The following is a 17,931-nucleotide window of genomic DNA, read 5'->3' on the forward strand; positions in this document are numbered from 1 at the left end:
TCTTCTATTTACTCCAGCCACTAGGTATACCACAGAGATAGAGGAAAAGAAAAAGAGCTGCAAGACTTGTAAATTATTATTTTTTTAAACTCTCAACCAAGGCCCAGGGTCCCATTATACCCCAAGCCCCACTTCCCTTCCCAGAAACTCTCCCCTGCCAAAGTTACAATTCCAAATAAAAATAAATCAGGTTAAGAAGAAGATCTAGAGACTGTCCTGACGAGCATGAACATGTGGTATGTGCCACTGCAGACCCATCTGTTGTGCCACACACTGCACATGCAGGCATAACCTGTGCTGCTACCTTGCAGTGCAGTGGGGCTTTTTGACCCCAAGAGATCCCAGGGTGGTGCACATGGGGTGGCACATGTGGCGGCACTGTGCACTGCCCCAAACTGGTGCTTGGCCAGCCCGATCCATGCTTTGGATGCTGGCCAGGCTTCCTGACATGGCTGCAGCCCCAGGAGGCCCCCAGAACCCTATGTAAGGCTGCTGGGGCCAGCAACTTCCATGCTCATCTGGATGCATCCAGAGAGTTCTAAAAATACAAGTCTCTTTCTGCCTTGTGTATTGGACTGCATTAATTACTTTAAAAGGTCCAAAACAACAAGAAAATATCAGAGGAAAACAGACAATTGAAAAATCAAGTGTATCAAGCTTTAGTTAGAGGAAGAAGATAGTTGAGGGGTACATAGGTGACCTGCATACTACCTTTTTCAAAAATGGAGGCATCATGGTGTGCTGCAGTGGACAATGAAGCATGAGGCAAAATTTTTGAGTTCCTCACTAAGCTGTGCCGCTAATCTGATGTGTGTCCCTGTACAAGTATTTTTGCCTTAGTTTCCATATATGTACAATGATGTTTCTCTTCCTCTATGAAGGACTTTGTGAGCTGTGGATGACAGGCACTGTTAAGGACTAAGTGAAAGAATAAGCTAACATCTATAACATTCACAGGTCTGAAAGGAACTTGCTAAGGGGAATATTACCCACTTCTTGAGAGAAATCCCTAAATGGCTTGTACTTAAATCTCTTCCTCTATGCACAGGTTCTGAGGTAAGACAGGATGGTGCTAACCACACATGAGTCTACAAATAGCCTTTCCTGAGAACGAGGACCCAAAAGACCTTCATAAAGCCAAGCTGTGGAGCATCAAAGTAGAATGGTCCCGAGGAGCTGTCCAACCACTGGGAGCTGCTGGAGCATCTGCTAAGCTATCCTAAGCAATGTCCAATGCACAGGACAATGGGGCACTGAAAGACAACACATAGAAAACTACAAAAATCAGGTCTTAAATGTGGTGTCCACAATGGTCTAGTCTACCAGGTTGTATTCAGAGTGTCACTTGCAAATCAAGGGAAGAGATTCTTTCGCTCTATTCAACACTGGCAAGGCCTCACTTGGAGTACTGTGTCCAGTCTGGGGTCCCACACTTCAAGAAGGATATGGACAGTTTTGAAAAAGTCCAGTGGAAGGCAACAGAAATAATCAGGGGTCTCAGGGGAGACAAGACTTATGAAGACAGGCTGAAAGAACTAGGGATATTGGACTGAAGAAAAGAAAACTGATGGAGGATTTAATAATGGTCTTCAAATACCTGAAAGATGATTGTAGGGAGGATGGAGATAGGCTTTTCTCTGTGGCTGTAGGGGACAGGGCTAGGAGCAACAGCCTGAAGCTGCAACAGGGAAAATTTAGGTTTGAGATTAGGAGGAACTGTCTGACGATGAGATTGGTCAGATGCTGGAACAGGCTTTTACCTAGAAAAGCTGTGGAACCTCCATCTTTGGAAACTTTCAAAAGCAGGTTAGACACTTGGCTGGAGTGGTGAAGACATGGATAAGCCTGCCTTGATCAGAGAGCTGGACTAGATTACCTTACGAGGTCTCTTTCAGCCTTGCTTTCCTATGACCCTTGTTAGACTTTTTCTCTGGGGAACTTCCATGCTTGGACAGGAAAAAGAAGAAAAATCATCCATGTTTCACCAAGAAAAAATTAGTGAAAGGAAGTTTTATCATGGTTAGATTGGGGCAAAGGCCAAGTTATCTTCTGTGCAGTTACAAGGTCAGATTTTCAAGTATACTGTAATTGAAATACTTCGACTGCTTAGTGCTACTCACTATTTTAGATCAATTGCCCTGCTTTGTCTTATACATTTAACTGAAGTTTCCTGCAAAGAGTTTCCTGAAATGCAGTTTGGCTCTTCTACTTAGATTCTTCCTCCCTCCCCCCCAAAATAATGATGGCTATCTTCTAAGTAAATGCTTGTGCTGAACAAACATCCTGTTACCACACATAAATACACTGTTACCTTCTGGTGTTCACCTTAAGGATACAAAAGGCAGTAAACTAAATAAACAAATTAAAAGCCGAGAGGACTTATTTATTTTGGAAGCCATGGTGTATCCCCTTCTAATGTAGTGAGTCCCATTCAGCATTCAGGGTAACGATGAGAACAAAGTAGTCTGTCCCCAAACTAGATTCTGGCAGATTGGCTGTGCTTATGCACTGGTTTTTCTATTTTCCCTTTCTTTTCTTGATGCCTGCATTCCTAAAGAGCGTCTTTGATTTTATACAATGGGCTAAGCTGCTCAGGTAACCCTGAGTCTCTTTCTGGATAAATTACCACTCAAGTGCCCTTAGTGTATGTTCAGGTTCCGTAAACAATGCCTTTCAATTGTTCATTATAACAGCAACAGTACACTTTGATGTACTCTGTCTCCTTTTTTTCCATACTGTTTTCTTCTGTGATTCCTCCTCCCCCTTTTCTCCTCCTGTTCCACTTAGCTGTCCCTCCTATGCTTGTCCCTCCTTCTCTCCTCCTCCTTTCAGTCAGTGGCTTGAAAACTTGTTAAAAGCTCTCCCAGTGTTCCAAGTTAGAAAAAAACTTTTTTACGAGGTATCAGCACTTTTCTTTCATTAGTGGGGAAGGAAGGATGAAAAATACAAACCAGCAGTAGACTTTTAAAGTTTAAATAGACAAGTCTGAGAGTCTGAACTTCTCTTCCATTTTACGTTTACCCTCCAAAGAGGCACTTGTTCGCCTGCTTCACTGCTGATCAGCAAGGGTAAGTTGGAAAGTTTTTAGGTTTTTTTTTAAAGTATACTTTTTTTCCAGGAACCTTATACTGCTTTTACTTATGTCTGGAGTATTTGCAACACAGTTGGAAAAAACTGTGCTAAGTGTTTCTAAAGTTACTCAGTTAAAAGTTCTGGGTAGTTTTTTGCTTTGTTACATTTACACTACTTTTAAATCATTTTTCTAAATATTTTTAATGATCATTTTTTAACCTAGTTCTATGGCAGGTTAACTGTGGCAATACTTCATCTTCAGAGCTGGATTTTGTGGTTGTTTACTTGATTTAAGCAAAAAAACCCATGCAATTATCTTATTAAAAAAAATAGCTTAAGAAAAAAGTAGAGGTGTGCTTCTGTGTATGGAAATCCTCCTGATCTTCTGAAAAAGCCTTACAAGTTTGTAACAGCAAATCCCTTGCATGAGTGTTTCCCATCTATCCCATACACTTTTTTGCTTTCATATGTAAATTTTGATTGATGTTTAATAGTTTGTGCAAAACATGGTTCTTAATTAGGTGCTTTGTTAAAATACTGCTGCTACTAATCCAGTGACTTTCACGTGGCTGTGCTGATCCCCCCCTCTCCTCCCCCCGCCCCCCCACCTACTTCTTTAAAATAGATGTGATAAAATCCAGACATGTGCTAAGGATTTTTAAGCCAGTTTGTATATAGTTACTCTGTATTAGCAACTCCAGTTAAGGATTGTAGAGGAGCCATGTAGCACATAGGCATATGTCTCACCATGCTGGCATTGCCTGTGAAGTTATTGAGTGGGTGGGTGTTAGCAGATGTTCTCTAGGGAGGACTCTCAGTGAGTAGTTACAGCATATATCACAAGTTAAATTGTCTATACTTTGCCCTGAAACCTATAAGATAGCACTGGAAAGGAATTCCTGAGCAGCATCTTCTAGAGAACTGACTTTTGTCTGAAGACACTGGAGTGATTAATTCCTTATTGGTATTGCTGCCTGGATGCCTGCCAGTAATCAAAGAGAAAAACTTTGAGGATGGAGATGGAGAGGGGAAGAAGTTTCACTTGGAGTGAGAACCACATCACAAGTGTACTTTGTTGGAGTAACACATGTGATGGTAATCTAAAATGTTTTGTGCCCAACTGGCATTTCTCCTTCTGCTGTCCTAATATAACAGTAAAGTCAGAACATTTTCCTAAGAGAATGTTCTTTTAGATTGTTCTAAGTGTGTTTAATTAAAATCAACCAAAACAACAACACAGGTCAACTTGCAGCTTTGATTTTTCTGTGTGTGTATGTGAGTGTGTGTGTGTTGGAAGAGCTGGGGCTTGCCTGGATCTTTCACCCTGCCATCTTAACATCTGGACAGCACACTGCACTACATAATTTACAAAGTCTCCAGACTTTGAAATGTTTACTGAAGTGTTTCCCTCAAAAGCCCTCAAAGCTAAACAGTGGCACTGATCTGTGATATCTAACAGGCATACCAATGGGAGAATGATGAGCAACAGGCTGAGTTCAAAAGGGGAAAGGGAAGGATGCAATGGATTTGATTTGTAGCAAATATGCGCATACACACAAACACATACATATATGCACCTCTGAGTGTAAAGGTCTCCCCAGTCTCAGTTAAAACTAGCCTGAAAGATAAGCTGTGCCTGAAACTGAAATTAAACAAGGGTCAGTTTATGTAAACATACTGTTGTGGATTTAAGGAAGTCTCTGCCCAGCTAGTGTTTCTTGTGAAAGAAGTAATGTTGCTAGCCCCTTTCCCTAGCCTACTCCATAAGTTTAGTGTGGTAACTTAGTGTGGTAGCTTAGCATGGTAGATTCATGTTTCTATTGCTTTTATTTTGTGGGCTTCTATATTTTGAAACATATGAACTTGGAATTCCTCACAAATATAAGTAGGCATCACTTCTATTGATTCATCCACTTAAAACATGGATGATTTGGGCCAGAAGAGTAAAAAGTTTTATCAACTGTCTACCTGACTTGTACAAGTGGAATTTTTAAGCAAACTCTTGTGGTCTTGTATTTAGTTGTCTTGGACAGATTCATAGAGTTAGACGAGGCAGGGGGAGAATGCGTCAGAGGAAGAGGAGGTAGTAAAAAGTTCCATCAGTGGATGATCACCAGTGAGTACCATAAGCCTGTAAAAGAAAACAAAAATAGCAGCTGTGAGGGTTAAATTCTCATCACTATGCAACCATCAGGGGTACCCTCCCTGTCCTCTGGAGGAAATTTACTACCAACTAAATGCATTTGCAGAATTCCAAATGGGCTGTACCTTTCCAGGGGAATGTAAGAATAACATTTCACTGACATTTGTAAGATTTGATATGTTTAACGTTCCTGGTCCACAGCCACTCAAGTCCCATGTCTTAGGCACCTCAGCTGCTTTCCCTGAGACTTTGGCTACGCTTGGGAAATTATTTCTAGGTACATTTTAAGCACAGGCTTTTGTTGGCATTTATGGGAGAACCAAAGCTCTTGGCCCACTTCCTAAGTGCTCTTTCAGCTGCACAGACCCACACACTTACCACACACCAGCCCTGATGCCTCTTCCGATCATTACCATGTGACCTACTGACACTGCAGTCAGACCTGGGCACTTAACCACAGTACTGAGCCTGCACTATATCTCCTGGAAAATCTGAACCATATGACATGATGAATGCCTTCCATAAAAAAACAGTTCTAGAATTTCTAAATTGTGGCTTCTAGATCAAATTTCTTTTATATGTGGTCATCCAAGACTCAGGCAGATGAATGCTGTCATTTTTCCTTCTTCTCTACAGCATATTCTTTCTGTCTGTACCCACCCACAATAGTATTTATCAAAAATCTGTCTATGAAGCTGTTCTACAGGTCAAGTTTTTTGTTAGTGCACCTCAAAAACCATGTATAATGACATAAAATAGTCATCAGTAAGAAATGAGGCTACTTACATTTTTAAAAATAGGAGCAATTACTGACAGGGCATGCCTATCTATTGATCATTGTGTTATGATAGAATAATTCCATTATGAGGAGAATATTAAAATAAATCTACATCTTAAAAGACAAGGAAATATTAGACCAAAGGAGATCTTTCAGTTTTAGAACTGTTCACTGCAGAACTTAAAATTATCATTTAAAGCCGTAACGAGCGAGAGTTTTTTATTATTTAGCAAACAAATGCCGCAATAGGTTAATTTAAATATTCTTTCAAAGCACGGAAAGTAAACAAGTTAGATCCAATCAATGAATTATTTTACAATGAACTAAAATACTGAGTTTCATAAAACAATAAAGTCTACTTACGGAAAAGAATAATATATTTGTGCCACTACAAGGTTATCTGATTAACAGCACAATGTTATGAATTGATGTGGGTTTTTTATCACTGGGAAATGTGAGTGCATAACTGATCTTTTTAAAAAAAGTTTGCTTTACAGAACTATGTATGAGTAATTCAAGCAAGGAATGCTTCCTCCTGGAGTTTATATTGCCAGAGGATATAATGGACTTAGTTCTGCATGCTGAAACAAATTGAAAAATAGGTGCTAAATTCTGAATACATTGCAGGTATGGAACTAGCTAGGTCAAAATTTAACTATATCATCCCCTATTAATAGACCAGAGTGCAGTGTAATTAAAAAGCAAACAACATATAACTGCTTAGAAATAACACCTCCCTTGTTTTTTTAATCATACTTTCAATCTGAAATAACATTTACACTGTAAAGAAATCCACTGACCTTGAGGAAAGTCTGCTAATTCAGTATTTTCCAATCATCAGAAAGTTGGCTAATAACACCAAGAATCTATTACTTAGAAAAACACCTGTTTCTGCCTATTTTCACGGATAGGCTAGGCAGAAATGAGTTTTCCTTTTAAAGGAATTTCACATATTATGCAGTGCAAAAGACTGATCTCCATTTCAACAAATCATAGCCTGAAAAGAAACTTTGTCTTCATGTAGCAGAACTTGCCAGCTTTTATGATCCCCAAATTTCCGGCAGAGGCTATAATTGTTTTTCAGAGACTTCTAAATTAATGCATGTGATTTCTTTTCTATTAAACTGAAACATGAAGGGCAACATTCTTTTCCTGGAGCAAATTAAATGGAAAGCCAAAGAGGAATATGACCTACAATCTCCCTTACGTATGGCTTTTAGTTTTAAAAATCCAAAAGAGAACTGATCCTTCAAACTTTTCATTGGGACTATTTCCATGTAAAGGACTGATAATCAAAGGAAGGGCCTCAGAGCTAGCACAGGCAGACTTCCACATATTATGTGGAACTTGCCAAGGTAGATAGAATAACCAGGGGGAAATTATCAAGGGCTCAAGAGTAAAAGAGAGCAACAACTTGCAGCAACCAAAAACTGGCCTTGTTTGCCTTCTCTTCCACCCCAGGCCTGTTCCCTATAATGAACAGAAGGAGGTGCTAGTTCATTCATTTAGCAGCAGTTTCTATGGTTAAGGTTTCAAAACCATTTCCATCATCAGCCTTCATTTTCATTGACTCATAACCTTCCAGAACTTCTGGGGCTGAAATTTCCTATTTTTTGTCCAATTGGTATTTTTTCCTTTGATTATGGCATGTGTCTAGTCCTCACTGAGGAGTGCATGGGGAAGAAACTGGTTGGAAGTTAACAAAGTTATGCAAATTTGAAAATGGTGTAGTTAGCCTGCACAGTACAGCTAACTGTATCAAACAGGTCACTCTTTAAATGGGGGCTGCACACTTATTTCATTTGGATGCACAATTTTACATACAATACCCATTCATTAATTGGTTGGTAAAGATCCAGTCTGTCTTAGGGTTGATCTGGGTAATTAATATGTCACCTGTGCGATCTTCCAGAACTAGGATTAACTGTTGTTCATAAACTTGCATGGACAGCTCACTTCATTAGATGCTATGAAAGAACATTTATCAGTGAAGTCAACTGTTGCTCACAAAAGTTTATGCATCCCTGATTGAGTTAGTCTGTAAAGTGTACCTCTCCCTTGCCTTTTGCTTTCACATTAAAATGGCTAACTACCTCTCTCTGCTCATGGACAGAACTAGGATTGCTACCTACAACAATATTCACATTCAAGAATAAATTGGCCCACAGCTTATTGTGTTTTTTACCTTTATCAAGCCTCAAGGATGCACAGTTGAATATTTCATTATATGTTAAGGTATAAGTTAAGGTGTATGTTAAGGTGCCCTGGCTCTCTGGCTTAGGAGTTTGCCTGCTGGGTACAGAGCCAGAAGGTTGTAAATTGAAGCCTGGGTGTGGGCCCAGAGCCCCCCTGGACCGGGGCATGCAAGAAAATATTTATCTTTTCTGTATTTCCAGATATGATCTATAATTAACATGTATTCCAGAAATGCATGTTTTAATATCAAATTGACATATACCCTTCAAACTAAATTTACTTTACAGGAGCTATTTATAAGATGGACAATGTTTGTTTCACCTGTTGCTTTATTCCCCCTTTCTCTGTCCAAACCAAACTTAGGAATTTATACTTGAAACACTGTAAATATATAGAAAACTGCAACCATGCAAAGTAAGGAGGCCACAGATACGTTAGGAAATACACATTACTCCAATATGACAACTTTAGCCTGGCCGCCTTCTAAACATTTAATATTTTCTGCTCCTATTTTCTGTTAAATATATACCAGATAATACTATATATATGGCCTCTGTCCTGCAACATGGCTATAATTGTTTGGAACATCAGATTCTATATTCATGTCATGAATTTTAATGTTGCATTATTATGCCTTTTACATGGGATGATACTTTTCCTTTTTTTTTCCTGAGTGTAGTGTTTGCAAATGATCCAGACTGTTAGCCCAACAGTGAAAAATCTATTTATCCATAGATTACTCAGTCAGTGACACTGCAAAGAAGTGCATACTTCAGTTATGATCTAGACCATGCAGGCTTTGCTCCTGTATGGAGACTGCCAAAAAAAATGCCAATAAAAGCCAAATTTGACTGCAATTTTTGTCTGGCAGAACTCTTGAAAACTAGAACAAAATAAAAAAAGCTCATTGTCCATTGGGCACTGAACAACAATGCAATATTTAATTTATACTGGATTACTTTAAATAGATGCCTACAAATGGAGGAGAAGTACCTTATGGTCAGAGAGAGAATATAAATTCCAATAACTTTACTTTCATTCCTGGAGAAATTTATATCACCAAAGGATCTGGCTCCATATTTTGTACCTATTGACTTTTATTGATTTATGTTTGATAGCTGCACGGTGGAACTACTATGATGAAATTCTCCCTTGGCCACTTAACCGTTTCTTGACTAACATGCATGAAATAAAGTAATGCCATGTTATAGCAGCTTATACACAATGAAACATTGAGTTGAGACACTAAATGTTAGCATTATAAATGTGTTAATGCGTTCAGTTAACACTGGTCTAATTATTATTTGGTTTTTTTGTGTGTTTTTAGCAAGCATCCAGTGAAGATGGGTGACTGGAGTGCCCTAGGAAAACTTCTTGACAAAGTTCAAGCCTATTCTACTGCAGGAGGGAAAGTATGGCTCTCTGTCCTCTTCATTTTCCGAATCTTGTTGCTGGGGACAGCAGTTGAATCTGCCTGGGGAGATGAGCAGTCTGCTTTTCGGTGTAACACTCAGCAACCCGGTTGTGAAAATGTCTGCTATGACAAGTCCTTTCCCATCTCCCATGTCCGCTTCTGGGTTCTGCAGATAATATTTGTGTCTGTGCCTACCCTCTTGTATCTGGCACACGTATTCTATGTGATGCGGAAAGAAGAGAAACTAAGCAAGAGAGAAGAAGAGCTTAAGGTTGTCCGAAATGATGGTGGGAATGTGGAAATGCACCTAAAACAAATAGAAATGAAGAAATTCAAGTATGGGATTGAAGAGCATGGCAAAGTTAAAATGCGTGGGGGACTGCTCCGTACTTATGTCATCAGCATCCTCTTTAAATCTGTCTTTGAAGTGGCCTTCTTGCTAATACAATGGTATGTCTATGGGTTTAGCCTGAATGCCATTTACACTTGTGAGCGAGACCCATGCCCCCACAGAGTAGACTGCTTCCTTTCCCGTCCAACCGAGAAAACCATCTTCATTATCTTCATGCTGGTAGTGTCTTTAGTATCACTTGCCTTGAACATCATTGAGCTTTTCTATGTATTCTTCAAGGGCGTCAAGGATCGTGTGAAAGGAAAACCTGATCCTTACTCTCCCACCAGTACCATGAGTCCCTCCAAGGAGTGTGGATCCCCAAAGTATGCGTATTTCAATGGCTGTTCCTCACCAACTGCTCCCTTGTCACCCATGTCTCCCCCAGGGTACAAGCTTGTTACTGGAGAAAGGAATAATTCTTCCTGTCGTAACTACAACAAGCAGGCCAGTGAACAAAACTGGGCAAATTACAGTGCAGAGCAGAATAGGATGGGACAGGCTGGCAGCACCATCTCCAACTCTCATGCCCAGCCCTTCGACTTCCCTGATGATCATCAGAACACTAAAAAACTGACATCTGGGCATGAGCTGCAGCCTCTCACCACTGTGGACCAAAGGCCACCTAGCAGAGCCAGCAGCAGAGCCAGTAGCAGGCCTAGACCTGATGACCTGGAGATCTAAGCTTCCTAGCTGCAGTACTTCTCAACTATGAAATGATATGCATTGGAAGATGCATGCAGTATTCATTTTGTTCCAGTGGAGGTGGTACTTAACAAGTCTCAACCAGGAGATTTTAACAAACATAAAAAAAACTTTCAAAATACTTGCTGTTTTCTGGGGAAGTGGGGTTGGTGTGGGGTGGTACAGTACCTTAGTATTTAAAGTAGCTGATTTAAAGAATTTAAATGCTTAAAAAAGACCAAAAAAAAGTAAACAAGTTGTAGCCCATACTAAGGTAGGATTTTTTGTTGTTTCCCCCCCCACCCCAAAAACAGCTGTAAATATCTGTGTGTGCGTGTGTGTATGCGTTTGTGTGTATAACATGTTTATTTCTAAAGAGTCTTCTGTTATACTAACACAAGTTGGTATCATGTTTGTTGGGATGAAATGCTGCCTGAAGATGAAAACATTTTTTCCTATTGAACAAATGTAAGACCCGGGATTGTCTTTGGATCATTTCCCCGTCAAGAACATTCCATTATTAAAATTTGCACTTGGTAGGTTAACTTCTCGGTATGGCTGTCTAGGTGTTTTTAAAAGACTCATGCAAGGATAATCTACATTCTTTGAAACAATCAACTAAGATTTCAAACAGGCCCACCAAAAATCCTTTGGTCAGATGCTTCTCAATCCTTCAAACAGGTACATTTTGTTGTGTGTGTAGACTGGATGTTCTTCATATCCACATACATATTCCTATAGTATCATCCACATTCTGCTTCCTACAGCAATATTCACTTTCTGCTACTCACATAAAAGTGCATTTAGCACCAGGAGGAAATAAACAAACAAACCGGTTTACTGCCACTTGCAGATTTAAGAGTTGAAGTCAGATAATCAGATCACTTGTGGTTAACTCTATCACACATTGTGTATTTGGGGTGTCTTTGAATTATGTATGTGGGAGAGCTTAGGGCGGTACACAGATATATGATGCATACTTGCAAGCATACATTGAGGAACACACACAGAGGACACACAGTTTTCCAATTTTTTCATGGAACTTGTGAAGGTATGGGCCACTATGGTGTTTACATTATCTATTTCCAGCAGTGCAAGAAAGCACATCAGAGGGTTTTTTGTTGTTGTTCCATATCATATTTTTCATGTATCTTCTGATGGATACTATTATTTTGTTAAATATGGATAACATTTTTTTTAAAGAGTTGAGTCCTGGCCGTCTTGCTCTGAAAAAAATCCCACTGAAACTTAATGGGAGTTTTTCCTGAACAATGACTGTAGGATCAAATCCAAAAAGTAGCAATGATGCTCTTGCTGGCATGAATAACTTTCCTTTGTAGAAATTAGGAATGGAACAGACCATTAGGTGATCTAGCTGATCTCCCTGATATGTAATAATTGATGCTTGAATTATAGAAGTTGTAGTACTGTAAGCAAGCTTTAGTCTTTAATGTGAGAAAATTAGAAAATGCTTTGAGCTCAATTAATTATAAAATATGCCTACATTAATTTTGCAGTAACTGGTATTTTTCTTTAACTACATGTCCATGTTTACTCAATTATAGTATTACGGTCCAATCCAGTTTTGACAGTTAAATCTTTCTGGATGGCTTCAGCATTTTCCATGTTTGCACTTAGATTATGTTTGGAATGCAAGTGAAGCTGAAAGGGTTTTTCAAGAATACAATATTAACTAATTTATTTGAAAGGTATGCTAAAGAAATCTACCCGTTTCTTCAGCCACATTGCCTCTTAGTTCAACACAGGTCAACCAAGGAAATACATACCTTGGTTTCATTTTACAACAGCACAGATTAATGGTTTCATATAATACAGTACTTTAATTTGTTTGACATTCCGTGTTAAATTACTGTCATGCATGCAGCCATAGTCCATCAGATCATGTTGTCTGGAGAGCAGTAGTCAATAAAGTTTTAATTTAGTATAAATCTGCTCCAGTTGTTTTTTACTACAGTGTGTGTCTATTTGTCTCAATGGTATGATGCCCCCCCTACTGCAATTTTCATGGTTTCACCAGTGGCATTTCATACTTTTTTACATTGGTTTACATAACTTGGATATAAGTTTGCCTTGAACTGGAAGTCCACATGCAATAATCCCAGGACCAGATCTGGTACCATTTCTGAATCTGAATGAATAGAATCATTAGGGTCACTACCAAATATATAGTTAACTGTCTTCAAATAATTAATAGGAAGATAATTGTGATGTATCAGATCATATCCTTGAAATAGTACTAAAGTGGTACTAATTTCTCAGACATTACAACAATATCTCTGTACTTGACTCAGTGAAATTCAGTTTCTGGGAAATTCTGACCCTAGATATTCAAAGACAATTTTGTCAACTCCAATGGGACCAAAATTTCACTCTTTCTCTAATAGCTCATTTCCTGGGTCTTAGGCACTTAGGCAAAATCTTACTATGCTTAACTTTCTGGTACTGCCAGGGAATATTTAAATACAAAGAAGCTTGCCAATTTTTCCTTAGGATTTAAAAGTAAAGACATAATTATCATGTCATCATCATATGTCTGGTAGCTTTCCATCTTAAAATGACTCAAAACAAATTTTGAGGTCAAACTTTATTTGGCTAGATCCTTGACAGCGATGCTGTGTTTGGGAAATGTATGTGTCTGGTATGCAGCTGTGAAACTACAGCTGTTTATGATACTTCACAAGCACTGATGTTATGAGGATGCGAATGGCAACTTTTGTGGAAAGGCCAAGAGAAGACAAGGCTTGTAACAAATGGGTATGTCATGAATGCTGGACCCCTTGGTTCAGCTATCCAGACCTGAACTGGCTGTCTCTTCCTGGTTCCATTTCCTGATGAACCATAACATACCATGTTACTTCATTTTCAAGCCTCTTTTACAGTTTTTCAGATGTACAAAGAGCCATAATGCTTGCAACTGTTTGATGTGACAGTGGGCCACTTCTTTACAGAGAAATTTGTTATCCTACCCAATGCCTTGAATTTTTTAATGCTGTGTAACTGGCCTTTCCATAGACTCAGCGGTGAGGCTGAATACAATGTTCCTACCCTAACACAGTTCTAGGTAGCTTTCTTCCCACTTTCTGCACCTTTTCTCCTAAATGGACTGTGCAGCAGTTCATAAGTTCTGTGTATAGTTCTACTTTAAAATCAGTCTTTCAGGAGAGTTTATGAAGGACAACTAGAAGTTGCACCTACTACTGAGATATTGCTGGCTCAGAAACTACCCAGAGAATAGCCAGAGCTTAACTGACAGATGCTGCAGCCACTGAAATTAATGTTTGTGATGTAATAGCTATGCACTTTATCTTTTTGACATTTAAAATTGTCAAAAAATTCAAAATCAACCCCAAAGCAGAAAAAAAAATTAAACTAATAAATATCAAGTGATAATAATTCAAAGGCAAGAATGAAAAAAGAATAAAGTTGAATCCATCTTTTTGTTTGATGCATATTTTAAGCATATAAATAATATAGCAAAAATACTCCATCCTTCCATATTCAGATTGTACCACTTTAATTGCTGTTACATATAGTAGGTTGAACCTAGCAGTTCATTCCTGTTTTATAATATTATGTCAATGAAATCTTCTATAATTAAAATAGAAAATGATAAAGACATGATAATATTTCCAGAACTAGAATGAAATGGGAGTACACCCACTGTGAGCAATGCAGCTTTTGAAAACATTAAGTTCAAACTGAATACTCATCATCCTGTTTCCATATTCAGGCCCGTTTCTTGTTTTATCCCTTTTCACAATTCCTTAATTATTCTTCCATTGCTCCAATTTTCAATGTTTAAATTAAACATGTTTGGGAAGAGGATTCACCCACAGTTCTCTTCTCTAGATATTGCTAGACCATGTCTGACAGGGCTAGTTTTTATTCTTAGCTAAGACAATGAGTCTGATGGGTAACTCTTTGGAACATGACAGGTTGTAACAGGTGATGGAGTTACATAACAGTTCCCTAGGGGAAGTTTCCCCACAAATTTCCCTTAAGGAGGTCTACCACTCCTCTCAAATGCTACTTAGTTCAGGCACTTAACAGTCAAAACCATCAGAGGCTTCTGACCATAGAGTGACTGTACTTTGCTTCCAGTGGCACAGAGTTGGAGTAGATATTCCCACAGGGGATAGTTAGAAGCATGGAGTTATAGCATCACCCTGAAGCTCTCTCACCACTAGCTGTGATTTTGATCATGTGGTGCTGTTCCAGGCTCCTGGAATTAGATAGAGGTGAGCTCTACATATGAAGGTCCTCAAAGCAGGTGACTTCAAAGTGAGCTGTGCACTCCATACTGAGCCATTTACAGCACACAGCAGCTTTGAACTAGGATTGGTCCTACCAAACCTGTGAATTATGCTATGACTTCTTGGCCACTCCACTGGTACCTTCTCTGTCAGAGATCTGGATACTTATATACACACATGGCACCCTTTTTTTTTTTTTTTTTTTTTTTTACAAAAGGCACTGTTATTCTTACCCCATAGTACTGCAGCCAAGGGACCAGGCTGGAATCTAGGCTGGAATTAACTGGTGGAAGTAATTTTGGTGAGAAGCAGAGTGCCGCTGTGGAAGAATGCAGGAACAACTATTCTTGGGAATGCTACAAGGAGTATTAGAACACAGAGGTGTAATGGGCCAGTACTTAGCATGGCGCAAGAGCAGCAGCTGCAGGTTTACTGTGGCAGGGAGAGGGGAGATGTCACCTCCTTTTTTGCTATTGGCATGTTGAGCAGCTATTTGAACACTGATTTTCAGCAGCAAATTAAGGAGGCAAAATCTTACCCTGCAACCTCCAGCCACTGCTTTGCCCTCCCTGCTGCTAAAATTGGAGTTGCTGCAGGGAAGGTGCAGAGTGGTACAGTTGTGGGGCTGAGGATGGGAGAGTGAGGCAACCTCCCAGCTCTATTCCAGCTCTCCTACCCCCCCTGCAGCACCTGGGGCTTATGCTTCACTTGCCCAGCCATCCATACATATGGTGAACATAATCAATAGATGGATGTAAACAGCCTGTGTGGCTGAAAACCCCAACATCGGGGAAAAAGATAGATAGATAGATAGATAGATAGATAGATAGATAGATAGATAGATAGATAGATAGATAGATAGATAGATAGATAGATAGATAGATAGATAGATAGATAGATAGGGGCTCATTTGCCATATAAAGGTAAACACGTACAAATGTAAGTAATGTATTTATAGGAACTTTGGGTCAAATATAGGTAGCAGACACAGAGTTCTGCCAGGATCAATGCAGTCCTGCAGAATTTGAGGAGGCACAACTGAGCACTTGTTGACTGCGTTGACTGCTGTTTACTTTAAGGGAGAGAGGAGTGTAGTGTATACTTCTTTATCCCTTTTTGCCTTGGTGGAAGAGGAGCAAAGGCATGGCTCAGCCTACTCATTTCCTCTCCTTACCCTTCTTTTAGAACACTATTCACATTCCAGACAACTGAGCAGCAATCCCACACCGCTGAGTTCAGGCTCCACAATTCTTCTGATTAGTTCTTATGTGGGCTGTGCAAGGGTGAGGAGGCTCTTTCCACATTCCCCCCTTCCCCCTCCCACACTTTTCCTCCCCACATAGCACAGCTGTATAAGGGGAATATTAAATAAATGAGTCTGAGGGAACAATCATACTAAATGATAAAAGGCTCCAGCTCCTGTGATCATGGAACGTGCAGATTAGAGCTCATTAGCCACACTGGCCTCGCTTATATGTGTACAGCAAAGTAAATTGGGAAAAACAGCATGGAAAATATCTTAAGGGATTATAAAAACCTCTGGATACCTTAGGATCTTAAAACCACCAGCCCCTGCTGAAACAAGCACTTTCAGTCTCAGCTTCTGCTGAGTCATAAGTTTGCTGCTTTAGAAGACTCTGAAGTAGCTTGGCTCAAAATTGCAGCCCTTTTGGAATTGCACAAGCCAACAGTTTTAAGAAAAAACAATACCAACAGCATTTTCTATACCATTTGAAATGTCATGTAGTTCTTTTGGGGACACATACTTCCACACATACTCACAGCAGTAGGACCTCTTCCAAACCCAGGGTCAGCCTGCATGATGAATTTTCCTAGCTTTTGTCCATACATCATAATGCCAGCATTACTTAAATGTTTTTTGTTACCAATAGTTTAAAATGTTTTCAAGCTCTTGGCATTTATTGATGTGTCATGTATGTGGGAGTCTTGTCTGAGATCTAAATAATAAGTCAACAACCAGGCCATCATCTGTTTTTTATAGGGTAAAAATATATTGCCCAGGCCAGGATCCTTAGCTGGTGTAAACTGGCTTAATGAATAAAGCTTTGTTGATTAAAATTAGCTGAGTATCTGCCACAGGAGTTACTTGATAATCAGAATTATGAATGAAAGGGGGCTTTATAAAGTTGGAACTGCATGGAATATTCCTTTCTTTTTCTTTATCTATGTATGTAGATGACCTTCCCCTAACTCTTTCTTCACCTGAGGGCCAGTCTCTCCTGATTTTGTTACTTTAACGTTGCTATAGTAATGCAAACCTTCAGGGTAGAGGTAACCTCTGCTGGAGTAAAATGAGGCTAGTATTAATATGATTTGCACCAGGGTGGTGTATCTGGATTAGGATCTTGGGGTGGTGTAACTGATGCCCACGTCTCTCAACTAGACAAGCTCTAAATCTAATGTTTGAAATGGAGCACAATCTATGAACCCAATCCTGTAAATTTATCTGCCCAATAGGATCTGTAGAGAGTCCCTCTGCAGCTGATGGGGCTTTGGGTGGGCTTGAGGATATAGCATGCTTTTTTTTTCTTACTTACCTAATGGAATTTACATTGAGCACAATAGAGTCTGCTATTCCTGTGCAGCAAGGAGAGGGACTAGCCTATGAATTCCATGGATCTCTTGATAGTGGGGTCTTGGAAAACTCCTTCACAATCTCTGTATATCCACAGCAGCTACTGACTCTCATCAAGGTCCATGGGGTTTGTGCTGCCATGACTCCTACCCTGGCTATGCCATACAAATCATGTCTTGATGACATGGGGTTTTCAGAATGCTGAGATGAAGACGAGATGGACAATGCAGAGAAAGCATGTATTGTATTAACTGCTTTATACCCTATGGGATTCAAAAGAGATTGGGAAGATCCACCACTGAAATGGCATTGCCATTGACTTGCACATTCAAGTCCAGACAAGCAATGGAGGGGCTGCCAAAGAGCTAGAGAAAAGCTGTAAG

General features: G+C 39.5%; 1 protein-coding gene across 1 annotated transcript; it reads left to right on the forward strand.

Moving 5' to 3' along the window:
* The first annotated feature begins 2,828 nt into the window (after window positions 1-2,828).
* Window positions 2,829-12,627, forward strand: GJA1 (gap junction protein alpha 1). The gene is made up of 2 exons (XM_006272096.3): window positions 2,829-3,068; window positions 9,517-12,627. Exon 2 carries the CDS (start codon window positions 9,533-9,535, stop codon window positions 10,676-10,678), a length of 1,146 nt encoding a protein of 381 aa, XP_006272158.1. The 5' UTR covers window positions 2,829-3,068; window positions 9,517-9,532; the 3' UTR covers window positions 10,679-12,627.
* Window positions 12,628-17,931: the final 5,304 nt, after the last annotated feature.

This window comes from Alligator mississippiensis, chromosome 1 (assembly GCF_030867095.1).
Source record: "Alligator mississippiensis isolate rAllMis1 chromosome 1, rAllMis1, whole genome shotgun sequence".
Classification (NCBI taxonomy): Eukaryota; Metazoa; Chordata; order Crocodylia; family Alligatoridae; genus Alligator; species Alligator mississippiensis.